The sequence below is a fragment of the Xenopus laevis genome, chromosome 3S (genome assembly GCF_017654675.1).
Source record: "Xenopus laevis strain J_2021 chromosome 3S, Xenopus_laevis_v10.1, whole genome shotgun sequence".
In the NCBI taxonomy this organism is placed as follows: Eukaryota; Metazoa; Chordata; class Amphibia; order Anura; family Pipidae; genus Xenopus; species Xenopus laevis.
Genome location: NC_054376.1, coordinates 22,827,149 through 22,854,177, shown reverse-complemented (window position 1 = coordinate 22,854,177; position 27,029 = coordinate 22,827,149). Strand labels below are relative to the sequence as shown.

Here is a 27,029-nt window from a genome sequence, read left to right as displayed (position 1 = left end):
GATAAATTTCCCTGTGCAAGAAAGTATTTAAACATTGTGCTTGTAACATCGTTGGTTAAACACACATATAAATGAAATACTGATTACAGACCTCAGTCAGACAAAACACGCAGCCTTTCCTCCCCCTTCTTCCCCTGTTCGCAACACTTGTACGCTGAGCGAGAGAGCTTCCGTAACCATAGAGACGCAACGCTGTTCTAAACTCCCGCTCCACTTACAAGATAGTTTTGCGAACAGGGGAGGAAGGGGGAGGAAAGGCTGCGTGTTTTATCTGACTGAGGTCTGTAATCAGTATTTCATTTATTTGTGTGTTTAACCAACGATGTTACAAGCACAGGGAAGGCAGTGAGGATATAAGTTTAATGGGGAAGTGACGTATAGGGTTAAGAACATGGCGCCCTCAAAGTTATTGAAATGTTGATAAGTTTGGAATGTGAGCAGAGCTTTTAAAAGGCACACAGACATAATCTAACCCAGCATTTCAGGACAGGGGGTAATTGGCAACATTTTGGGATAGTTTTCTAATTTTACCTTTCCTTCTCCTTTAAGTAAATATTGCCCTTTTAAATCTCTGGCCTTGAACCACCATTTTGTTATAGTCTGTGTGCTGCCTCAGAGATCACCTGACCAGAAATGCTGCAGCTCTAACTATAACAGGAAGAAGTGTTGAAGCAAAATACAGAACTCTGTCTGTTAATTGGCTCATGTGACCTAACAAGTATGATTTGTTTGGTATGTTTGTGTACACCATGAATCATACGATCCCAGGGGGCGGCCCTTATTTTTAAAATGGCAGTTTTCTATTGAATTTATGATTACCCAATGGCACATACTACTAAAAAAGTACATTATTAAGAAAATGGTTTATTTACATGAAGCAGAGTTTTACATATGAGTTGTGTTATACAATATATTTTTTATACAGGCCTACATTGTTTGAGGGTTATAGTTTTCCTTTAAAGGGATACTGTCATGGAAAAACATGTTTTTTCCAAAACACATCAGTTAATAGTGCTGCTCCAGCAGAATTCTGCACTGAAATTCATTTCTCAAAAGAGCAAACAGATCTTTTTGTATTCAATTTTGAAATCTGACATAGGGCTAGACATTTTGTCAGTAAAAAAAACACAAATAGAGACCACTCACCGCTTTTCCTCCCCCTGACAGGTGCTCAGTCTTCAGTGTCCCCACTGTATCACACAACAAACTTGACATAGATGGCACTTCTGGGCAAGATTTATTGTAGCAGGTTGCTAGACAGAAGAGGCCTAACGCGTTTCGGGATGAGATCCATTAATTGTAGGCTATGATTAAGAGATCTCATCCCGAAACGCGTTAGGCCTCTTCTGTCTAGCAACCTGCTACACAAAATCTTGCCCTGAAGTGCCATCTATGTCAAGTTTGTCGTAGACATTTTGTCAGTCCCAGTCATGTGACTTGTCCCTGCACTTTAGGATGGAACTATTTTCTGGCAGGCTGTTATTTCTCCTACTTAATGTAACTGAATCAGTCTCAGCGGGACTTGGTTTTTACTATTAAGTGCTGTTCTTAGATCTTTCAGGGAACTGTTATCTTGTGTTAGGGAGCTGCTATCTGGTTACCTTCCCATTGTTCTGTTGTTAGGCTGCTGGGAGGGGGAGGGAAGGGAGGGGGTGATATCAGTCCAACTTGCAGTACAGCAGTAAAGAGTGATAGAAGTTTATAAGAGCACAAGTCACATGACTGGGGGCAGCTGGGAAACTGACAATATGTCAAGCCCCATGTCACATTTAAAAATTAAAATAACAAAATCTGTTTGCTCTTTTGAAAAATGGATTTCAGTGCAGAATTCTGCTGGAGCAGCACTATTAACTGATGCATTTTGAAAAAAACATGTTTTCCCATGAGAGTATCTCTTTAAGAGCTTTCTGATGGTTGGTGGCTTTTACAGGATACTATATGTATCTGTTTCGGTACTGGGAAACAGATATTGTGTTTTTATTGGCAGGTACTTGTATTTGTTATTACAAATAACATATTTATATATATCTTTATAAATATGTAACAAGTAGAGAGCTTTGTATTGGGAGTCACTGATTTACAGCAGTACCATGAAGTCCAGTAATAGTCAGTGTAGGCATAAGAGTTGTTTACCTAGAATCCAGAGATGTGTGGGTGGGTGGGGAGTGCTAGGACCCTAAGAACATACCTCTGCTGCCTTTTTTAACTCTGACACTGCCCATCCAGAATCAGCGGCGAGCAAGCAAGTAAACTACTGGCGATTGGGTTGCTGGTGATTGGGGAGGAAGGGGGGAGTGGGTTAGAGGAGTGATGCTTGAACTACTGGGGTGCACTGAGAGGTAGAGTTAGGTGCAATATGTATTTTATACTTTTATCTAAATCAGGGCTGTCCAACTGGCGCCCCCCCTCATGTGGCCCTCCACATCAAAGTCTGCCTGCTGTGTCTGTTTACCATATGTAAACTTTAAAAGGTATCACTACAGAGATAAACTGGCCCCTGCATTGTCTAAACCTCAAATTCAGACTAATCCCCTGCATTGTTCACACCTGTGATCCCCCTGCATTGTTCACACCTGTGAGACCTCTATTGTTCACTCCCCTAAAGACCTGTACTGTTCACAACTGAGACCCAGACTGAAACTGGCCACATTGTTCACCTGTTCACACCTTATTCAAAATGCTAATGGGGCACCAGCACTTTGTCACTGTATGTAGTACATATTAGACTGGTCCTGATTCCAGTCTCCTGCTCTGTTCTGCCTTCCCTATGCTCCCTGTGTGTGTGTCATACTTTGGTATTTGTTCTGGGGGTTTGTTAGCATTTGAAAATTATTTTTAGTGGCCCCGAAACTGTTTAATAATATGCTGGGGTACTGTATTATACACAGGGGAGGAGGAGGCATATGTATTTATGTCTTATATGACTTAGCTTTTTTCACATATGAGTGACATCCTTGCCAGGGCAGGCACAAGGTAGTCCTTGTCCTAGGCAAGAGCTTCACTCAGTGCCCCCTGTCCTGCATTACCATTTCCCTCCTTACCATGATGGTTTTTAAATAAAGAGAGCAAGAAAATGTACAACATTTTTTCATTTATATTACTGCTCCCTGTACCTGTACCAGCAAGCTCAACAGCCTTCCATAATACAGCCCTCCTGCAGCTGTCATATTGCCCCCAATCTTTACCTGTGTCAGCAGCAGCCAAAAATAAATCTGATCACATCATATTGCCCCAAAGTATTTATGTACCTGTGCCAGTTCCCAGCAGCAACAGCAAACTAATGGCCCACGCCCCAAATCTGTACCTGGCTGTGCCAGCAGGAAGCTTCACACTTTACAGTAATAGAAAGAATGTCTTCAGTTCAGTGCAACTGTGCAAGGCTGAGAGCAGCGAGAGCGAGCCACAACAAGCAGGCCCCCAGCTCTCTGCCTCTCTCATCCAACACATCAGTGATGTCATTGACGCATGTATGCACATCGCGGTGCACCGCACAGAAGGAGCTATTACTTGCCGGCAAGAGGGGGAAGGAGATGGATTCCACCCAACTGGGGGACCATCATTACTGAAACAAATTATTAAATAATAAAAAAAAAGTGCGCCCCTCAATGATGGCATCCTAGACAGCCGCCTACTCTGCCTACCCCTAGTTCCAGCCCTGATCCCTGCAGTGAGCACCAACCATTTGGTTTTTTGGTGTGCTATTAATGTGGACATGGCCTTGCGGTAACATGGGTGTGGTTTAAAGTAGGTGTGGTCTAAAAACAGGGAGTGGCTAACACCGGCTTCCGTTATGGGCCCTCCACCATGTAGATTGGAAAAATTGCGGCCCTCGGTACCATAGAAATTGGACAGCACTGATCTAAGTAATTCTCTGATGCTGAAGGCCCAGGTTGAATGCTCTTTCTAACCAACCATTAAATCTGCTCAAAAAATACAGCTTGTGAAATGACCCTAGATGACCCAGTACTTGTTGCAAGTTAGAACTAGACTATGTATAAAGCTCTCTGATTTACCCACCGGTGTCTCCAGCACACAGAGACACAACAAATACTAAGGGGCCTCGCTCAGCCTGTAAATTTATAGTTAGTCCCCTTGCAGCCATGCCTCGCTTGTGTTGCGGCTCCTCGTGTTCTGTAAGTAGAGATGCTCCCAACCCAGCAGTCTACTGGGATTCACTATAAGGGGCTGAGAGGGATATATACCAGCATTATAACTAACATGTTCACCTCCACTGCCTTTTGGCTACAATCAAATTTAGTATCTGTTCTTATCAGTTGGGGTATACATCCTAGCTAAGGAATGTATGGACTGTAAACCCACTGTGAGCAGGGAACTATTGATCCTCTATTACAGGGGTCCCCAACCTTTTTTACCCATGAGCCATATTCAATTGTAAAAAGAGTTGGGGAGCATGAAAAAAGTCCCTTGCGGTGCCAAATAAGGGCTGTGTTTGGCCATTTGATAGCCCCTATGTGGACTGGCAGCCTACAGGAGACTCTACTTGGCAGTATGCTTATTTTTTATGCAATTAAAACTTGCTTCCAAGTAGGGATGCACCGAATCCACTATTTTGGATTCGGCCGAACCCCCGAATCCTTCGTGAAATATTCGGCTGAATACTGAACCGAATCCGAATGTGCATATGCAAATTAGGACTGGGAAGGGGAAAACATTTTTTACTTCCTTTTTTTGTGACAAAAAGTCACGTGATTTCTCTCCCTGCACCTAATTCGCATTTGCAAATTAGGATTCGGTTCGGCCTGCCAGAAGGAAGCGGCCGAATCCTGCTGAAAAAAGCCGAATCCCAAACCAAATCCTGGATTCGGTGCATCCCTACTTCCAAGACCGGAATTCAAAAACAAGCACCTGCTTTGAGGCCACTGAGAGCAACATCCAAGGGATTGGTGAGCAACATGTTGCTCACGAGCTACTGGTTGGGGATCACTGCTCTATTATATGATCCTCTGGCCAAAAGCTTTGCATTTGAGTAAGTGCCCCAGGACTTGCACCCCTGGGGTGCCTGATATCATGGTGCACTGCACTATGCCACATGTTGGGCATTGGTTGTTAAAAAAAATTATAAATTCAGTTGATAGGCCTGGGGCTGCACACAGCCACTTTTTAAGTGTTTTTTATCTATTTATTAATACTTTTACTCCTGTACATCAACCTGTTTGGTTTCGTGAGTTTTTCATGGATTTGAGTCTATGCACTCATCTAAAGGAGAGGAGCATGACCTCTAGGCTTATTCTCCCCTTGAAACCCATCCCCACTGAGGGCCGAAGATATTTTATTGGGATTTCTATGGAGATCCACTTGTGCTTGTGCTATTGTCCCCTTGTCTTTGGGCCAGAGAGAGATGGGTAATGGAGGTCACTGTAGTCATCAGTTGAAGGTAAAACTGAAGATACCTTTTAATTTTGTGCCTTTTGGCCAGGTGACTTGGAGTATTGGACCTTTTTTGGGTGAAGTCCAATTTTTGGTTGAAGAAGCACATTCTAGCTTCAGTAACAAAATTGCTTTCCCTTAATGGGCTGTTCACCATGCAAAATCTTTTCAGTTCTGTTGGTTTTAAATAGTTCACCAGAAATAAATAACTTCTTCAATTGCTTTCTATTTGTGACTATTTTTCTAATATTGAAGTGGAACATTTAATTTTTTGCCTTCTTGTGTCTTTCTGAAGCAGCTCTGGGAAGGGGGGGGTGTTCTTAATCGATACATACAGGGGCATATTTATCAAGGGTCGAATTTTAAAAACTTCGAAATTCGAATTCAAAATGACCAACCAAAATTAAGTCAAAGTTTTTTTTGGCTGAATAAGTCAGTTTTCAATCGAATAGGTCCATATTTGGCCACATTTGAATCGTACGAACTGAAGTAATAGCGCATTAGATTGAATTTGAAACAAAGTTTTTCCCCCCAAAAAATTTGATTTTTCAAAGTCCACCAATTGACTTTTGAAAAATCGAATTTGGACTATTCCCTAGTCCAAGTACACAAAAATAGCTCAAAATTAGAATTTTTTGAATTCGAAAATTCACCTCGACCTTTGATAAATCTGCCCCTTAGTTGATACATTTGTTATCTTTGTCCCTGCTGAGCAGAATCCCTGAGTTTCATTAAAGGCAGCTGTTAGAATTGATATAATAGTTGCGAATACTCCTGAGATGCTGCTGAAAAATGTAATAACACATTTATCAAGGGTCGAATTTGAATTCATGTAGTAAATAAAAAATTGAAAGCGATTGAAAAAAGTCTTTATTTCTGGAGAACAATCTGAAAACAACTCCTTTAAAAGGCTTCTATGAATTACATTTTATTGTTTAAGGGGAATATAAAAGTCAGATTTATGCCCAGTTTCCCAACCTTCTGCCTTCATTTCCAAACACAACTGCAATTGTGCTTTGTGGACATTTCTGTTCAACTAAAACTATGATTGGAATTCTGGAGGAGAATGCTGCATTGTGGGGAAAAACATGACTATTTGTGCCTGAAAACTGCACGTTGTATACTGCATTGTATTCATAAATGAGACTTCATGGCTCCCATTAAATGCAGAAACAACTTACATGCATTTTAAAAGTGACACAAATTACAGCACATTGGTAAATTGATGGCACATTAGTAAAGTGATGTTATGCATGTTACAATTCACAATAATGCTGAAATTATAATATATCATGCTGCATTGTTGGAAAAGCACATGGCATTTTGCCTGAATGGGTAGTTTCTTTGTCCCACTCACCCGCCTTACTGTGTAAAATGTATCCTTTCAATTGGTTTCAATTCAGTTTTACCTGAGCCATCGGGATTCCTGTCTCTCTGCAGTAACTGGGTTATTAGGTCTGAAAAGCTGAGCTATATACACATTCTGAGTGATATGGGGAACTGCTTAAATATAACCAATTTGTTTCCTTGTTCGAAAGTATGTATAATATTCACCCGTATATGATTTCCAACTACACCAACATGCAGTACTTTCATATCCCTTTATAAACAACACACACCAACATGCTTCCCTGCCTTCGGTTATGAACTGCATGGAATGATGTGGATCTGTGTAACAAGCATTAGGGGATCTCCATTATTTTGCCTACTGAAAGTGTCAGCCTATACTATCAAATCATTGTTATTGTGTAATGAATGTATTTTACAAAGTTGGTTTCAATTACAATTTCTTTAATTATGCAAAACCATTTTGGTGAAAATCCACCCAAATATTAGACAGGATTCAGCATACAAAGACATTATTGGAAATTCTGTCATTCCTACTTTGTGGCAATAGTTTGGGCTCATTCCTGTTTCAGCACAATAATGTCTCCCATGCACAAAGTAGCCCTGTCCTAAAACCAACATCTGTAGGAGGAATGGGAATGTCATCCGAGAGCCAGGCCTGATTCCCAGCATCAGGGCCCAACCTCACTAAAGCTCTTATGAATGAATGGAAGCAAATCCCACCTACAATGTTCCAACATTAGTAACAACCTTCCCAAATTAGTAGACCGCGGTGAAAATACTGCAATTTGCCCCTAGACCCGCACCCACCTTGAAGCCCGCCACAGATGCAATGGTGAGACAGCACTGCAAATGTGCTTGAGCTCCTTTAGGGAGTTTGGGGGCCAGTGTGAACCTGGTAACAACACTTAGGGGGTTATTTATGAAAAAAAATTAAAAAAAACCCACAAATTTATCTAATTTATTTCTGAAATATACTCCGACCAAATCTGCACTGGTTAATTCCCCTTATTTATCAATACATTTTGCTGAAGATTTCCTGTGTTGGAAAAAACTCAAAAATATTGTGAAAAATTCGGATCATACAAATTTTCCAGATTTTCCAGCCGAAAAACTCTAATTTTTTGGATTTGTGCCAATAAACCACAAAACCCAGTGCAGATCAGGATATCTTCAGGGCTTCTTCCATTGACTTATATACAACCTCGGCAGGTCTGATTCAGACTTTTTCCATCCTTGGGGTATAATAAATCCCGAAAAATTTTAGTTTTTTTTTTCACTAAAAATTCATATTTTATAGTCAAAAAACTCAAATTATTTATTGGAGTTTTTGGTATTCGGACTTTAATAAATAACTCCTCTTAGAGTAGAGTCTGTTATATGAGCAAATGGAGCACAAATAGAGTATGTTATATGAGCAAATAGAGCACACAGGGTCATTGCAAGTAAGTTGCCTTGCGTGTTTATTGTGAAGTGTGTGACTTTGGATTTTTTTGACCAAATAGAGCACTCCCCTTGGCTAGGGAATAAGATATTGGACCTGCAGGTTCACAATATAAGCCAACATGACCTGTTATTGTACATTAACACGAATGCATGGACTATATTCAATGATATTAGCATAATACAATAATTTCACGCCCACATTTCTGACTGCAAGTGCAGTGTGCAAAGTGCAATTTTGGCAACCTCTCCAAAAGAGTGTATGTCTGTATGGCCACCTTAAATATGGCTAATGAATGCCTCAGTTTAAACAACTGTCCATTTTAGAGTGACTGCATCTGTAGTTAGAGTTATAAATAAGTCTTATGGTGCCGCTTGGTATGTACCAAGGGGAAATGTTACAGAAGATGAAATACATCCTATAAGTCAAATTCTGTCAAAGTAAGTCAAAGTAAGTGTAATGTTCCCTTTAAGTGTGTGTGCATACAAGTTATAATAAAAACAAACTGCTACAATATCATTATTGTGCAGAGGAGCTGTTCATTTACAGACCTGAAGCCCCCCAGGACTAGCAATGGCTGCCACAGAATGTTGTTAGTTGTAGTTAAACTGCAGCTCTGGCACTGCTAGTACCACCAGTTAGGAACAGTGGGAAAGAACTACTCTTATTGCCACCATCTGTATTTCATCAGGCATGTTGGTGAAAGCATTTTCAGAAATGATCACACAAAGCCCTGCAAGTCCCCCCATATCAAAGCTGAACAGGCGACTATGCTTGGCAGATAATGGGAATTTCCAGCATGACCCTCCCTAACATCATGAGCTTTTGTCTGGTTGAAGCCCTGAGGCATGGCTGCATTAACACAGGCAGCTATAGGACAGGGGGGGCCTGACAATGTTGGAAGGCTAGGGCCCTACTGAGGGAATTAGACAAGGAGTGCTCAACTTGTAACATTCAATCCCTTCTGTTGGTCTGTGTCTTGCCTTGCGTGCCAAGCTCTGCTTGATGCCAGCTCAGTTTAGCACATGGATTCCTCACACCAGATGTGCCTTACGCCAAAAGCTCTTTGCACAATCTATTGGATGGGTGTCTGTGAATGGTGTCTCAAGGTGCCATACTTTTGACCTTCAGTGCACCAGCACTTGGCCTAACTGAAAGTGAACCCTTGTGTAAATCTGAAAGTATTTTCTAAAATCAACATAACACAACGTTTTGTTAACAGCTTTCAAAGTGTCCACATTTCATGACTATTTGCTACAAGCATGTGCTGAAAATTCCACTGGTGTGAGCAGTTACATTTACATCCTGGGGATTTCACAGTTAGTAAAAGCCATAATAACATTTCATCTTAATTGCTGAAAAATTCTTTTGTGAGTCAGGCAAGCAAGACAAAATGGCACTCATCATCTGAACCCAACATTTTTTTCTCTTCTTCATCTGAACCCAAACTCCTTTTCCTGATCTGAATCAAGCTCCTCTTCCCTTCCTCATCTAAACCCAAACTTCTTTTCCTCGTCTGAACCCAAGCTCTTCTTTTCTTCCTCATCTAAACCCAAACTCCTTTTATTAATCTGAACCCAAGCTCCTCTTCTTTTATTATCTCAACCCAAACTCCTTTTCCTCATCTGAACCCAAGCTCCTCTTCTTTTCATTATCTAAACCCATATTCCTTTCCCCTCATCTGAATCCAAGCTCCTCTTCTCTTCCTCATCTGAACCCAAGCTCCTCTTCTCTTCCTTATCCAAATCAAGCTCCTCTTCCATATCTGGGTAGACCAGACCAAAACATAAACCAGAAGAAAACTTAGCCTGTTTAGGGAGAGATGGACTAAAAGGAGCCAAAAAGCCTGTCACATGTGAAACATGCAGTGTAAAGCCTTCTGAAAACAGAAGGTATTTACTTGCTTCATTCTATACACATAGTACTGGCTTAATACCAAAAATTTGATTTTAACTCTCACATAAGGCATCATGAGCGGAGACATGCAAATCACTCCTTTATGTTCCTGTGGCCAACTATGGATTCAGAACTGGTTTTATAGCACAGATACAGCCTAATAGTTCAGAGCCATATAAAGTAGATCACCAAGGAGAATTTGCAAGATCTTAAAGGGACACTATAGCCTTTGGTCTGATGATTTATTGCAGGTCCTTGAATAACAGAATTGCAGCAATTACATTGCAAACAAGGATATTTACCTTTTATTGGGGTACTTGCATTCCCTGGATCTGAAGGTCATGGAATATCTTTGGTGTGCATCCTCATTATACTGTAACTGTCATATATTGTCACAAGTGAGATTGACATTCAGGGACATTTTTTGCAGTAATGGACTATGTGGGAGGAGGCAGAGAGTGGAGACAATAGAGTGTAGTGGGTGGGACTTTTCTCTTTAGGGAGGTTTAATTCTCCTTTTAATACACGTAAACATGATACATTCTATAGGACCATGATATTGGATTTAGTCTATGGACACTTGTTGCACTAGGATTGGCTATGGATTTTGTATAAGAACATTGGCACTGTACGGATGTAAATGATGGACATATGTTATTAAAGTGGACCCGTCACCCAGACATAAAAATCTGTATAATAAAAGTCCTTCTTAAATTAAATATGAAATCCAATTTCTTTTTTTTTTATTAAAGCATTCATAGCTGTTGTAAACTCATTTAAAAATATCAGCTGTCAATCAAGTATTGCCTACCCCGCCTCTATGCCTAGGCATAGAGGCGGGGCAAGCAATTACTTTCACTTTCCATTCAGCACTTCCTAGATGTCACTTCTCTCCCTACATTCCCCCAGCTCTCTTAACGATTTAATTGTGTAACCAGTGCATGTGGATGGACATTGGGTCCCTGTCCCCTGGTGCACAAACAAGATTCTGAGATGATAAAAGGCTTGCCTTAATAACAGTGTCCACAAAATGGCTCCTTCCTGGTTGCTATAATTATGAGTTCCCAGACTGATGGAAACAATATTCAAATAATTTATACAGTGTAATTTAAAGTTCACTTTGCTTGACTAACATGATAAAATAGGATTTGGATAATTTTGTTTGGGTGACGGGTCCCCTTTAAGTTGCTAGAGGTTGGCTGAATGATGGACATATCAACCTGTAACTGACTGCTGAACAGATGGGGGTGGGTTGTACTGTATCTTTAAATGTTCACAAGCGACTTGTATATGTACACTCGAAAAAGGGCAGATTAGGGGGCCCAAAACATATTATGTAAGGAACCTTAATAAACAGACATTTCTGTGATCCTCCTGTATATTCCTTTTTATCTACGTTCACCAAAAACTTATTCCCTAGGGAAAAATTCCCTAGACTGCCAATGTTTCCAGCATAGCTGTAATGAATATTATAATAATGAACACTGAGTTTTAGCTTGAATGACCTTCCAAACACACAAATAAGCCAGTGTCCTTCACATTCCTTTGCTTAACAATATGAGGGACCATAATAGCAGATTTCAGCAACAAATAGAAGGGAGCTCCTCTAATCAGAGGCAATAGAGGATCCTTCATACCAAACCTGTTTGATAAATTCTCAGTGTTGCTTTTAAGTGCAAAGCTCCGGGCTGAACATTCTGAGTGCAAGCTGTGTGGCTCACTGTCTCAGTTGCATGCATTAGTGTGTCTAAATCACAATATCTGGTATTCTGGACATTCTAGTCGCTGTGGGTGAAATATTAAGAAATAGGAACACATCCAGCTCTGCTATTTCCTGCACGCTTTGCTTTATTAAATAGGTTATTTTGCACTTATATACTCTGGTATAGGGGGTTGTTATGAAGACATAAGGACAAAGCTGGTGCCATGCATCTAAGGCAAACCTTGTCCCTGACTCTCCTCAAGGTAACTTTGAAACCATGAAAAATGTGTAAAAAATGGAAAGATGCTTAGAATGAGATATTTTCTTTCATTGTTTAAAAAATATGTTGTGCAACAGGTTAGATAATGCGGCAGCCTGAGGCCCCAGTGAGGGTAGAAATTACATTGGAAGCCATGAACAATGCTGAGTGATATTCCTGGCTGAATAAGATAAGCACTACAGCCAGGGGCCTATGATGCAATGATGGCGGCTCAAAAACCAAGATTAGAGACATCCTATGACCTTATGCTTCTGGTATTCAAAACAGGCCCTGGTATTTCAAGTACACAGAGGGCCAATCAGCACCCCAAAAGCCAAATAATAGTGATTATCTATGGCATCTTATAGCAGTCCTTTTAGGACCCACATATTTCCAGTCTCCTGTCTTCCATGTGTCCCCTAATGTATATCAGTTAGTTCCTCAAACTCTCTTCTTCTGAAATCCCCTTGTCTTATATTGGTTCCTTTTCCCTAAGCCTTTCAGACCTTGGACCACCTTAGCAGCATATTTCCAATGTATATTTAGATTTTTTCCCTTATTAATAACATTGGGGTCAAGAATAATTTTTACCGTTCTGGCCGGCAGAATACTGGCCAGGTGGCAACCCTACATGGATCTTACTGTATATGATTTTATATGATTTATATGTTGGTCTTACTTTTTTAGCAGTGGTTCCAAACTGTGGACTGTTTTCCCTGGGGCAAAAAATACATAAATAGGGTTGCGATGCCGGGTCTGAACTGCCTGCCTGGTTTTCCAAATAAAGCAGGCTTCCCCTAGATTGACATGGCAACCAGTCAATTGCCATATCATCACCTCCTGTTACATTAGCTCCTGTTTCCCACGTCCGAAAAGAGGTGACAGGAAAAGGTGGCAACTATAAAACTGGGCTGGGTGGACCAGCAAGAAGGTCAGTTAGGGATAGATTTAAGTAGAATGCCTACTTGAACTCCTAGATGGCCCTGGAAGCCCAGCGCCGGATTTCAATAAGGTGCGCCCCTAGGCCGCGCGGTCCGACCAGGCGGCCGCGCGGCCCTAGCGCCCACCTCACTTTCCCTTCCCAGCGCGCCGGCGAAGAAACGCCGGCGCAGCTGCTGTAATTGAATAGGGACGCGCGCGTCCCCATAATGCAGCTGGGCAGCATGCCGCCCCTATTTTTGTGCCGCCCTAGGCCCGGGCCTATGCGGCCTTGCCGCAAATCCGGGCCTGTGGAAGCCTATATTGAAGGTCACTTGCAACAATATTTGGGGTAAACACTTCGGGTAGATTTATCAAGGGTTGAATTTCAAATTCATGGGAGTTTTTTAAAACACCCATGGACTCCAATTAACTCCAACTTCGGCCAATCGAAATGTATTAAAAAAATAGAATTTTCGAAACTCGGGTGAATAGGATCGAACCAAAAATTTGAATCGAATTCAAATTGAATTTGGTTGAAGTTTTAAAAAACTTGAATGTCCGGAAGGATGCAAACAACTCCAAATTGATCCCAGGAAGTCTCCCATTGACTAAAACAGCAATTCAGCAGGATTTAGGTAGTGGATAGTCAAATTCAAGTTCTTAAAGGGCCAAAGTATGATAAATCTCGAAAATCGAATTCAAATTTTTAAGAAAACTCGAATCAAATTTTAACAATTCCCTAGTCGAATTTGGCAGTTTTGGCCAAAAAAACCTTGAAAATGTGAATTTTCTGCCCATTCATGTCAATGATCCCCAACCAGTGGATTGCGAGCAACATGTTTCTCACCAACCCCTTGAATGTTGCTTACAGTGGCCTCAAAACAGGTGATTACTTTTGAATTTCTGGAAAAGGTGGTATCTATAAAACTGGGCTGGGTGGACCAGCAAGAAGGTCAGTTAGGGATAGATTTAAGTAGAATGCCTACTTGAACTCCTAGATGGCCCTGGAAGCCCAGCGCCGGATTTCAATAAGGTGCGCCCCTAGGCCGCGCGGTCCGACCAGGCGGCCGCGCGGCCCTAGCGCCCACCTCACTTTCCCTTCCCAGCGCGCCGGCGAAGAAACGCCGGCGCAGCTGCTGTAATTGAATAGGACGCGCGCGTCCCCATAATGCAGCTGGGCAGCATGCCGCCCCTATTTTTGTGCCGCCCTAGGCCCGGGCCTATGCGGCCTTGCCGCAAATCCGGGCCTGTGGAAGCCTATATTGAAGGTCACTTGCAACAATATTTGGGGTAAACACTTCGGGTAGATTTATCAAGGGTTGAATTTCAAATTCATGGGAGTTTTTTAAAACACCCATGAACTCCAATTAACTCCAACTTCGGCCAATCGAAATGTATTAAAAAAATAGAATTTTCGAAACTCGGGTGAATAGGATCGAACCAAAATTTGAATCGAATTCAAATTGAATTTGGTTGAAGTTTTAAAAAACTTGAATGTCCGGAAGGATGCAAACAACTCCAAATTGATCCCAGGAAGTCTCCCATTGACTAAAACAGCAATTCAGCAGGATTTAGGTAGTGGATAGTCAAATTCAAGTTCTTAAAGGGCCAAAGTATGATAAATCTCGAAAATCGAATTCAAATTTTTAAGAAAACTCGAATCAAATTTTAACAATTCCCTAGTCGAATTGGCAGTTTTGGCCAAAAAAACCTTGAAAATTTGAATTTTCTGCCCATTCATGTCAATGATCCCCAACCAGTGGATTGCGAGCAACATGTTTCTCACCAACCCCTTGAATGTTGCTTACAGTGGCCTCAAAACAGGTGATTACTTTTGAATTTCTGGAAAAGGTGGCAACTATAAAACTGGGCTGGGTGGACCAGCAAGAAGGTCAGTTAGGGATAGATTTAAGTAGAATGCCTACTTGAACTCCTAGATGGCCCTGGAAGCCCAGCGCCGGATTTCAATAAGGTGCGCCCCTAGGCCGCGCGGTCCGACCAGGCGGCCGCGCGGCCCTAGCGCCCACCTCACTTTCCCTTCCCAGCGCGCCGGCGAAGAAACGCCGGCGCAGCTGCTGTAATTGAATAGGGACTCGTGCGTCCCCATAATGCAGCTGGGCAGCATGCCGCCCCTATTTTTGTGCCGCCCTAGGCCCGGGCCTATGCGGCCTTGCCGCAAATCCGGGCCTGTGGAAGCCTATATTGAAGGTCACTTGCAACAATATTTGGGGTAAACACTTCGGGTAGATTTATCAAGGGTTGAATTTCAAATTCATGGGAGTTTTTTAAAACACCCATGAACTCCAATTAACTCCAACTTCGGCCAATCGAAATGTATTAAAAAAATAGAATTTTCGAAACTCGGGTGAATAGGATCGAACCAAAAATTTGAATCGAATTCAAATTGAATTTGGTTGAAGTTTTAAAAAACTTGAATGTCCGGAAGGATGCAAACAACTCCAAATTGATCCCAGGAAGTCTCCCATTGACTAAAACAGCAATTCAGCAGGATTTAGGTAGTGGATAGTCAAATTCAAGTTCTTAAAGGGCCAAAGTATGATAAATCTCGAAAATCGAATTCAAATTTTTAAGAAAACTCGAATCAAATTTTAACAATTCCCTAGTCGAATTTGGCAGTTTTGGCCAAAAAAACCTTGAAAATTTGAATTTTCTGCCCATTCATGTCAATGATCCCCAACCAGTGGATTGCGAGCAACATGTTTCTCACCAACCCCTTGAATGTTGCTTACAGTGGCCTCAAAACAGGTGATTACTTTTGAATTTCTGGTTTGGAGGTAAATCATGAAAAAAATTGAATCACACAAATTTTTACGCCCGAAAATCTTCGGATCATTGCATTAAACCCAGTCAAGATCAGGATTGACTTCTAAATGAACTCGGCAGGTCTGAATTGGAGTAAGTTTTTATTCAGACTTTTAACACCCTCTGGTTTTAAATTTGCTTTCTTTTCCCACTAAAAATTCTAAATTTTTTTTAGTAAAAAAACCCTCGAATTTTTTGAGTTTTTGGCATTCGAACTTTAATAAATAACCCCCTACAACTTAGCAAATAGTAAGGTGGGTGGCAAATCATAAGAGTGATGGAGCTGCCAAAGAACAGGTGGTGTCATTGTTAAGTCAGTGTAAATGTAACATTCCATGTTTGTCCTGCTAGTAGGGATGCGCCGAATCCAGGATTCGGTACGCGATTTGGCCAGGATTCTGCCTTTTTCCTGTTTTTTTGGTGTGTGAGTAACATCTGCGCCCAATTCTTTAGGCACAATTCTGCTGCACCTATCGATGCAGGGTATGAAGGGAACCCTGGAGCTACCACCTAGCCAGGAGTTGGGGGCAGCAGAGCTCAATTGGGAACACTACTGAGTACATAAATAAGGTATTTTGTAACACTTGCATTCCTTAGGAGAACGGATATTAGGAAATGACTGTGTTTCATTGATACACGATTCCACAGCAGTCCACAACCGTTGGATAGCAGGACATTACCAAAAAATGCTTAGAAAAAAGCCCACATTTGGGAAAAAGCTCTGAGGTATAGGGGAACAACTTAACCTAGGAGATGTTAAAAAGACACGCCATAGGCTAAGTTCAAAAATGTAATTTGAATGAATCTGTCATTGACTGACATTGTTATTTTTAGAACTTGCCCTAGGACATCATCCGACATCGTCATCCAGGTGTGGAATGTCCCTTTGCAGTTTTTCATTAATTATGGCTTGTGGATTGGGCATGGACTGCCAAAGTATGGCATAAAACCAGGTCCCAGGTCAGGGTAATGTACACTAGGCATAGCTCCAGAGAGGCAACACAGTACCAACAATATTAAATGTTGTATAGATGCCTCAGCCCCAGCTACAAGACCCTCATAGTTGTGTTTGATTGGTCTCTTCACTATCCTGAACCTATTCACTTGAATCCTCACACTGGCAGGTCACAAACTACCCTAAGCCTTACACTCCTGCAGTGATCTTCAACAGGACATCACCATCACAAATCATCACAAATCATCCACCACTGAGGTTCATTCTACTGGACTTCCACTAAGGTGTACTTCTTACTCTATGTCCTCTCTTCAATAGTCATGTCTCTTTCAGCTTCATCCATCCTTCCCTGTGGAGTGCCACACCAAGACATGGTAACACTTCCTTCTACCCATAACAGAATCACTTTAACTAGATAAGGCAGAAGGTATGCTTAAAGGGATACTGTCATAGGAAAAAAATATTTTTTCAAAATTAATCAGTTAATAGTGATGCTCCAGCAGAATTCTGCCCTGAAATCTATTTCTCAAAAGAGGAAACAGATTTTTTTATATTCAATTTTGAAATCTGACATGGGGCTAGACATTTTGTCAATTTCCCAGCTGCCCCAAGTCATGTGACTTGTGTTCTGATAAACTTCAATCACTCTTTACTGCTGTACTGCAAGTTAGAGTGATATCACCCCCTCCCTTTCTCCCCCCAGCAGCCAAACAAAAGAACAATGGGAAGGTAACCAGATAGCAGCTTCCTAACACAAGATAACTGCTGCCTGGAAGATCACAGCACTCAATAGTAAAAACCCATGTCCCACTGAGACACATTCAGTTACATTGAGAAGGGAAAAACAGCAGCCTGCCAGAAAGCATTTCTCTCCTAAAGTGCAGGCACAAGTCACATGACTGGGGGCAGCTGGGAAATTGACAAAATGTCTAGCCCCATGTCAGATTTCAAAATTGAATATAAAAAAATCTGTTTGTTTTTTTGAGAAATGGATTTCAGTGCAGAATTCTGCTGGAGCATCACTATTAACTGATTAATTTTGAAAATTTTCCCATGACAGTATCCCTTTAACAGTAAGGGAAGTACTGTTTAGTCAGTACAAATAAATTTGAAAAAATTTACTGTACAATATATCTACTGTCATATCTTCCAGCAGACATATGCATGTATTTCCTTGATTAACTTTGCACATAAACAGGGCCACCATTGTGGAGCACAGGGGGGGACAGTCGTCCTGTCAGAATTATAGGTTAAAGGGAGGGCCCGGCTGTGCTGCACTTTAGGATTAGCTGGGCCCCCTTAAGAGTGTTCAAGCAGAAGAACCTGAGGTAAGTTCCACTAAACACCAATAGTTTTTTAACTTGTATGGGTGGGGGGCTACCATTTTTTTACCTTGTGGGGGAGAGGCAGGCCACCAATTAAGTTTTTTTAACTTTTATGGGAGCCCCTGTCCACCAATAGTTTTTTTTTTAACTTGTAGGTCGGACCCTGGTCACTAATGGGTTGTTTTAACTTGTAGGGGGACCCTGGCCAGCAATGGGTTTTTAGTGTTCATGATTTACCACCCATGTTTTTGTGGCTTTTTTAATGTGGAGTGGGGTCTGGGGCGGAGCCTGTGGTGGGCGGGGCCTATAAAATGTTGTCGTACAGGGCCCCTTGAATTCTGATGGCAGCCCAGCACATACCATACATATAGGGAGAGGCAGGCTCTAGCAAAAATAGTAAGGAGAAGGTGACATGGGTTTTTATCGGGCTACCCTCTCCCTTGGACCCTCTAATCTCAGCGTTTGGTGCACATATTGCTGCTTTTTTTCCCAGTAATGCAATTCTCAATCACTCAAAAAGTCCAAGGGGCAAATTCACTAAAGCACGAATCGGCTAACGCTAGTGCAAATTCGCCAGCATGACGCGATTTCATTACTTCGCCGATTTACTAACGGGTGCTGGTGTAAATTCGATAGCGAAGTGGACCTACTCTACTTCGCACCCTTATGCCAGGCGAAGTTGCACTATTGGAAAGGGACATAACTACGCTCATCCACTAACTTGCCCATTTTAATGAAGGTTACCTCTTGCGCCAGACATGCCTTTGCCACCTCAGACCAGACGAAGTGCAATAGAGTAGATAGGGCTTGCTTCAAAAAAAGTTGAAATTTTTTCTAAGTCCCAGAAAATGTTGGCGTCTTTTACTTTTTTAAGGGTGATAGGCTGAAAAAGATCAAAATTTTTTTGGGGGGTACTCTCCTTCCCCCCTACATTTCCTAACATATGGCACCTAAACTATACAGTGGGCACATGTATAGGGCAAAATTAGAACTCTATTTTATTTTATAAAGCTTTCCCAGGCTTGTGTAGTGTAATCTATTTGCTGCTACATATACCTGTATGTCCATTGTACTTTAACTTGGCGCTGTATGCAAATTAGGCATCGCTAGCGTAACTTCGCTTTGCTAGCTAACACTAGCACAACTTCGCTACCTTTCGCCTCCCTGAGCGCAACTTCGATTTTAGTGAATTATCGGCGCCCTGGCGAAGTGTGGCGAAGCCAACGCTGGCGCAACTTTGGAGGTAAGTAAATTTGCCCCCAAGAATCTGAAATTCCATTATTTCTAACAAACACAATTTTTTAAGATTTATTTGCATAAGGAAAGTAGAGGAGATAAGGAACCAGATCAAAGCATATCATTTGAATACAGTCATTTAGAACTAATCTTATCTAATCTTCTATAGAGACAGCTAGAATAATGTAACAAACAGGCCAGACATATTAACCATAAATGCCATTACTAGGAATAATATTGATCTAATTAAACTTTTTTTCTGGGGAGGGGGTGATAGTGTCCCTTTAGGGTATTTTGCACACTGGGCAATTTCTAGGGTTTTGTTGCCTAAAGGTGGCCATACACGGAGAGATCCGCTCGTTTGGCAATGTCGCCAAACGACCGAATCTCTCACCGATATGAGGTGGGCAATATCGAGCTAATCCGATCGTGGGCCCTAGGGCCCAACGATGGGATCCTAACGATAGCTAACGGGTGGTCAGATCGCGGGACCACATCAACGAACAGATGCGGCTGCGATCCGACTTTATATATGCCTCCCGCTGGCTAGAATCTAAATCGCAGTGGGATGGCACTCGGAGTGCTTTGTTTTCCGAAGTTGCCTGAAGTTTCCTCGTGAGGCGACTTTGGGCAACTTTAGAAAAAGGAAGCCACTGATTGCCATAATACCGGCGATTTACATTCTAGACGGCGGGAGGCATTTCATTGAGAAGAAGAGGAGATTTGTCGTTGGGTGATAATGATTTCCTGCATTTACTCACTGGATGGACTTGAAAAGAATTATAAAATGCGCTGACTCGCCATCTAGTTCCCTGGAACAGACTAATGGCAGGTTTGTTAAAAGTGATAAGAGTGCTTATTTGCTCCCACTTGCTGTGCTCACCACGTCCAGAAGTTGAAGTCCATAAGAAGACAGAGGAACAAGGAATCTGTGGGAGGCTAAACAAACCTGCACTCCATTTATTAGCCATTAGGAGGAACGAGGCCCACATAGGGTCGAGATGAGTTTAGGCTAGGCCCCCTCCCCCGCTAGATGTGTATTGTGAGTATCGGCTGTCAGCCCCCACTCTCTCTCACAGGGAGTTACAACAATAGGGCCCCCTTTTCGGCGGGAAAAAAGGGGGCGGGCTGAAGGGCGGAGCCAGGGGGCAGGTAAGCCAGGAAGGGGCTTTTAAGGAGGAGCAGGAGGCCAGTAAAACATAACCTGTTTTTTCTTTCAGAGAGGACACTTACCGGTACGCTGCCAGTTTCGTTGAAAATGGAGAGAGGAAGATCCACTGCGCCGAGAAGGAGGGTGCTGCGTCCTCAGAGGTTCCGTGACGAAGAAGATGTCGGCCAAGTCCACGGTTCCGGTGCGAAGAGGAAGGTAAATTTCTCCCCTCTAGGTGGACGCTCCAACAGGCGACGCAGGATGATGGAGGCCATCACTGGAGACGACGCCGCCAGCAGCCACGGACCGGAGGAAGAGTTCGGAGGAAGCGGGTCGGAAGACGATGGCGGCGGTATGAAGATGCAGGCATCGCGAGACTCGGATGACGTCATCGCACCGGAAGGAGGTAAGGGAGCCGGAGCGGTCCACACCGCTAAGAGCCCGATTACGGCCAGCCACAGAGGTCCACAGCCGGGGGAGAAGGAGGCCACAATACCCCATGCAGCACCCAAGGGGCCCCAATTTTGCTCATCACGCCAGCCCACCAACGATCGGGGAGCATTTACACCACGGGGCAAGACACCAACCAGGGGCCCTATCTTATTAAAACCCCGCCATACAAACCCCATCTCCGCCCAAACAGGGAACCCCCCTCCCAGTAGCCAGAGGGGGGTCCCTCCAAGAAGCAAGGGCCGGGAACCAGGAAAACGCGGGGGGGAAAAGCCAGGCCCGCCCCAACAACCCCAGCAGTCCAGCCCCTACAACTCCCCCGATCCATAGGAATCCCCATAGAGGGGGAGGGAGCTGGGAACAGGAGCAGGGCTCGGACGAAGGAGAATGGGGATGGAGGCAGAATCCACCCCAAACCAATCTAGGGCTAGGCACCCAGGACCTTTCCCAAGGGGGGGAGGGAACTCCAGGCCCAGGGGAACAGGTGGTCACTCGTATTTTCAAACCTCAAGACACTGGAGCCAGCCACAGTGGTCTGGGGAGTATGACCAATGGGAAGATGATGACTCTTGCTATTTATCGAGGAATACAATTACGAGGATGATTGTGAGTTTTTTCCTGCAAGCAGCCACGGGCATCGGCAAAGGAGGCCAGTAAAGGGAATGTGGCAGGAAGACATTGGTTACGGAAATAACCGGGTGCCAAGTTTTTATTTTAGAAACCGAGAGGAGGAGGAGAGTTGGATCCAATGGAGAAAGGAGAGAGAGCAGAAGGGAGAGGAGGAAGCAGGACCTTCAAGACGGCAGGAAGGAAGGGAGAGGGCTTCATCCAGTACAGAAGGGCAGTCTTCACAGAACGGCGACAGGACCAAGGTGCCTACACGGAAGACTACTATGGGTGAGTTGAATATTTCTTCTGATTCAGAATCTGATTTTGAGGGGTCAGATAGTGAGACTGAGGGAGGAAAGATATTATCATTAATGAAAAAATTCTTTAGAGGAAAAGGGAAAGAAAAAGGTTTAGGAAAAACAAAAGAAAGTAGTCAATCAATGGTGCTAGTTGGAGCAGCAGATACTTACGCATGCGCGTTGACAGAAACAGCAGATCACTTGCCGAGGAAAACTAGGAAAAATATTGAGGCTGGAAAATTTGTGGATATCTATGAGTTGACTAGGGAAGCTGTTCAGGCAAAGGAGGACGGGGTGAAAACCGAAGAGAAAGGAAAAAAGGGAAAAACAATTTTCGATTGGTTGAAGGGATTCTTGGTTTTTGCAAGCGTATACTTAGAGAAAAAAACAGAACAATGTTTGAATATTATAAAGTACATAGACACAATAGTTGATACATATTTGTTTTATAAAGGCTCTTCATGGTCGGATTACGACAGGGCTTTTAGGAAGAAGATATTGAGTAGCAAGGTCTTGTCTTTTGGACAAAAGGATATAGATTTGTGGACGAGATTGGTTTCAAAACATAATAGTTCAGCTGGCAATGGCAATAAAGGGTCATATGCTTTTAAGCCCAGAAACATCTGTTTTGCGTACAACGAGAAAAGGTGTACTAGGGGCTATGCGTGCAGGTTTAAGCATTCTTGTTTGGCTTGCGGATCTTCTCATGCGGTATCTGAATGTAATAAAAAGAAAGAAGGTCAGATAAACAGGCAGCCTTTTCGAACAGCTTACCAGAAGAGCGGAAACGCCAATACAGACAGCCAGGCTAAGTAAAGAGTTGGCAAGTTACCCAGACAAGGAAGCCGCAAAATTTTTAACAAAAGGTTTTTTGGAAGGTTTTAGGATCCCAGTTTTACACCCTCCCCCCACCCAGCAAAGTTTTTGAAAATTTGAAATCAGCTAGTCGACATACCGAAGTTTTGAAGCACAAAATTGAAAAAGAAATAAAAGCAGGGAGAATGGCAGGACCATTTGAGGACTTGCCTATTGAGGGGCTAGTAGTGTCACCTTTAGGTATAGTCCCAAAAAAGGAGTCAGGAAAATTTAGAATGATACAGCACCTTTCATATCCAGATGGAGAATCGGTGAATGATGCTTTAGACGAGGAACAGTGTAAAGTACAATATCAGTCTTTCGATGAAGCATTGGAAATAGTTAGGAGTCAAGGAAAAGGGGCATTGTTGGCAAAGGTAGACATCGAATCTGCATTTAGGTTGTTACCCTTACATCCAGAAAGCTTTAGATTGACAGGTTGTCATTTTCAGGGAGCATTTTATGTCGACCTATGTCTACCCATGGGCTGCGCAATCTCTTGTTCATTTTTTGAGACTTTCAGCACCTATTTGCATTGGCAGTTATATAAAAGATCAGGCAACAAAGCTATAGCTCACTATTTAGATGATTTCCTGATCATAGGCCCCAGACACTCTGCAATCTATCAGGACACATTAGCAATATTTCTGCATATGTTGAAGGAATTAGGAGTGCCAGTGGCCGTTGACAAAACAGTAGAACCAACCACAAAATTGACCTTTTTGGGTATTGAGATTGATACAGGGGCCAAAATGTGTAGATTACCAAAAGAAAAGGTAGTAAAAACTAGGCAAGCAGTTAGGAGATTGGAAGCAGCGAATAAAGTATCACTGAGGGAAAATGCAACAAGCCCTAGGTCTATTGAATTTCGCATGCAGGATAATACCAATGGGTCGCATTTTTAACAGGAGATTGGAAAATCCACATCAGGGGTTAATAAACCATTTCATAAAATAAGGGTCACAAAGGAAATGAAAGCAGATTTGAAAATATGGAACTGTTTCTTATCTAAATTCAATGGTGTCAGGTTATGGTTAGCAGAAACACAAATTAATCAAGAGGTAGAGCTTTTTCACAGATGCAGCCGGAAGCGTTGGCTTTGGAGCTTACTTGGCAGGGAAATGGTGTGCGGCCAGGTGGCCGCAAGCATGGCATGACAAGGTCTGACAAAGAATTTGACATTGTTGGAGTTATTCCCAATCTTGGTAGCATTGGAGCTTTGGGCAGAAGATTTGAAGGATAGGGCAATTAAGTTTCTTTCTGATAACATGGGAGTGGTCCACGCAGTGAATAACCTGTCATCAGACTCAACCCCAGTAATTGGACTACTAAGACATCTGGTTCTGATTTGTATGAGGTTTAATATATCGTTCAGAGCCCAACATGTACCAGGGGTAGAAAACACTATAGCAGATGCCTTGTCTAGAGAAAAGTGGGATATTTTCTTTAAGTGCGCTCCATATGCGGAAAAATCAGCTTACGCATGCCCTAAAAATTTATGGCAGCTCGTGACCCCCTCTTAGAAGAATTGTGTGAAAGGGCAGTATCCGAAAAGACTCTTTCCAGCTACAAAAGGGCCTGGAAGAGATGGCAGATATTCTGCAGAAGCGGTAAGAGCAATCAAGGCACTAAGGATTTGGTGTCATTTTTAATGGTCCTGTACAGAGAAGGAAAGTCAAGAGCAGGAGCCAGCAACGCATTAGCCGCAATTTCTCATTTTTCCATAGTAAAGGGTAGAGCAGATATCACACATGATCCATTAGTTAGGAAAATAATGAAGGGATGGGCAAGAGTTGAAGGCCCCAGGGTCGATAAGCGAGAACCCATAATTGAATGCAGACTAAAAATGATTCTGAACTCTCTTGAGGAGGTGTGTTCAGACCAATTTGAATGTATTTTGTTTAGAGGCAGCCTTCGCTCTGGCTTTCGGAGGAGCATTTAGGATAAGCGAATTGGTCCCCCCATCCAAGAAGGTAACAGATAAAGGTTTAATGTATAGCCAGGTTTTATTACAGGACAGGAAGTTGTTAGTTTACATCAGTAGATCAAAAACAGATCAGTTGGGTAAGGGCAGATGGTTCAGTATAGAAAAAACTTCGAGAATAACATGCCCGGTCAAGGCCTTGCAGGATTACATAGGGATGCGCCCAGCAGGGGGGCACCTTTTGTTAATTCACAGGGACTTATCCCCCATGTCAGCATTTCAATTTAGGCAAGTGCTCAAAAAGGCAGTCATTGCGAACGGATGGGATCCTAAAAAATTTGGATCACATTCATTCAGGATAGGGGCAGCAACAGAAGCAGCAATGAGGGGAGAAACAGAGGATAGGATAAAAGGAATTGGGAGGTGGAAATCAAAAGCATACAAAAAATACATACGCCCCATAAATGTAACACAGTAGTAATCCTACAATTTTTAACCTACCCCCCCCCCCTTTTTTTCTTTGGTTTGTTGCTGCAGGGGGAAAAGCTACCTGCAACATTTTGATCATAGGCCACTCCTTTATTTTTTGGGCAAGACAGCATGCAGCAGGCAAGCAGTTGGGGTTACCGGAGGAACACATGAAGATTACATGGCAGGGGTGGAGAGGCATGAAGTGGGAACAAATGAGAGGCCGGTTGTATAGTTCAATACAGAAGTTCAAGTTCATAAACCTGGTGATAGTACATGCTGGGGAAATGACCTTACGTCAATCAAAACCCCAGCGTTGATAGAAAGCATGAGAAAGGACTTGGAGGATTTAATGTCCAGCAACAAGATAGGGGGAGTGGCTTGGTCAGACATCATACAGAGAGGAGAATGGCGAGGAGCAGTTTCCCCCCAGGGCATTGAAAGAGCCAGGAAAAAAGTAAACCGGGCCATGCACAAGATCATGTGTTCCTCAGGTAACGGGGTAATTAGACATGACAATATAAGGTACCGACAAACACAGCTTTTTAGAAAGGATAAAGTACATTTGACAGAGGAAGGTTTGGATTTGTTCTGGGCAAACTTCAGGAATTATATAGAAGAATGGTGGAGGTCGCAGGAGGTCTAGGTGGGCCATGGAAAAGGATAGGTGGCACCCTTCCCTTCTTTTCCATTGGGTGGCATCAGTGTGGCTCCAGGAAGATGGATGGTTTTTTCAGTGAAGTGCAGGCCTACCCTCGGAAAGTCGCCGAGTGTGGAGCAGACTTTGACTGCACGGTCTTGTCTGTGTCATGCGAGAGGCTGGGTTAGCGCCATTATTGCACATGATAGGGAGCAGGGGGATGGGCTACTGGTTGGTCAACAGCGGGCGCTCTGCCCCATGATCCCTGCTCTCTAAAATAACTGTTGGTACGGTGTGGGCACCAGGCCCACGTTCTTGGCGATTATAGGAGCCGCAGCTGGTGGTCAGGGTGTACCTAGTCCTTGGCACATATATATATAACTTTGTTAATAAAATACGTGACCTCCACAGATTTTGCCACCTTAAGAAGTCTCCGTGTCGTTATTCAGGTTTTTATTCAGGTTGGTGGTAAGCACAACGGAAGGGGGTAGGGGGATCCTTAGCCTAGGAGGAACGAGGCCCACATAGGGTCGAGATGAGTTTAGGCTAGGCCCCCTCCCCCGCTAGATGTGTATTGTGAGTATCGGCTGTCAGCCCCCACTCTCTCTCACAGGGAGTTACAACAATAGGGCCCCCTTTTCGGCGGGAAAAAAGGGGGCGGGCTGAAGGGCGGAGCCAGGGGGCAGGTAAGCCAGGAAGGGGCTTTTAAGGAGGAGCAGGAGGCCAGTAAAACATAACCTGTTTTTTCTTTCTCCCACCCTCCCATCCCAGGTAAAGAGCAAGAAGATACGAAAAGACGGTGCTCCAGGGTTTCTAGCAACCGATCGCCCTTATGGGGTCAGGAAGGAATTTTTCATCAGGCTGCTAATTGGCCAAAAAAGCACCTGAGTTTTTTGCCTTCCTCTGGGGCACCATTATCTGTGTAGGTCAATAGGTACCACCCTGACACAGCTGCGTTTTCAGTGACAAGGCATCAGTGCGGCTCCAGGAAGATGGATGGTTTTTTCAGTGAAGTGCAGGCCTACCCTCGGAAAGTCGCGAGTGTGGAGCAGACTTTGACTGCACGGTCTTGTCTGTGTCATGCGAGAGGCTGGGTTAGCGCCATTATTGCACATGATAGGGAGCAGGGGGATGGGCTACTGGTTGGTCAACAGCGGGCGCTCTGCCCCATGATCCCTGCTCTCTAAAATAACTGTTTGGTACGGTGTGGGCACCAGGCCCACGTTCTTGGCGATTATAGGAGCCGCAGCTGGTGGTCAGGGTGTACCTAGTCCTTGGCACATATATATATAACTTTGTTAATAAAATACGTGACCTCCACAGATTTTGCCACCTTAA

At 43.1% G+C, this 27,029-nt stretch overlaps 1 protein-coding gene across 8 annotated transcripts; it reads left to right on the top strand.

Moving 5' to 3' along the window:
* Positions 1-185: 185 nt before the first annotated feature.
* On the top strand, positions 186-27,029 carry LOC121402126. Of its 8 annotated transcripts, none has more exons than XM_041588089.1 (4): positions 188-280; positions 20,517-20,852; positions 21,615-21,793; positions 24,165-24,536. In XM_041588089.1, the coding sequence occupies exons 2-4, from the start codon at positions 20,555-20,557 to the stop codon at positions 24,180-24,182; spliced, it is 495 nt and encodes a 164-aa protein (XP_041444023.1). In that variant the 5' UTR covers positions 188-280; positions 20,517-20,554; the 3' UTR covers positions 24,183-24,536. The 8 variants fall into 8 exon arrangements, 4 of the variants coding, with proteins under 4 accessions (XP_041444023.1, XP_041444022.1, XP_041444020.1 ...); XM_041588088.1 differs by lacking the exon at positions 24,165-24,536 and adding an exon at positions 25,121-25,712 and having other exon boundaries at positions 192-280; XM_041588087.1 differs by lacking the exon at positions 24,165-24,536 and adding an exon at positions 26,463-27,029 and having other exon boundaries at positions 264-280.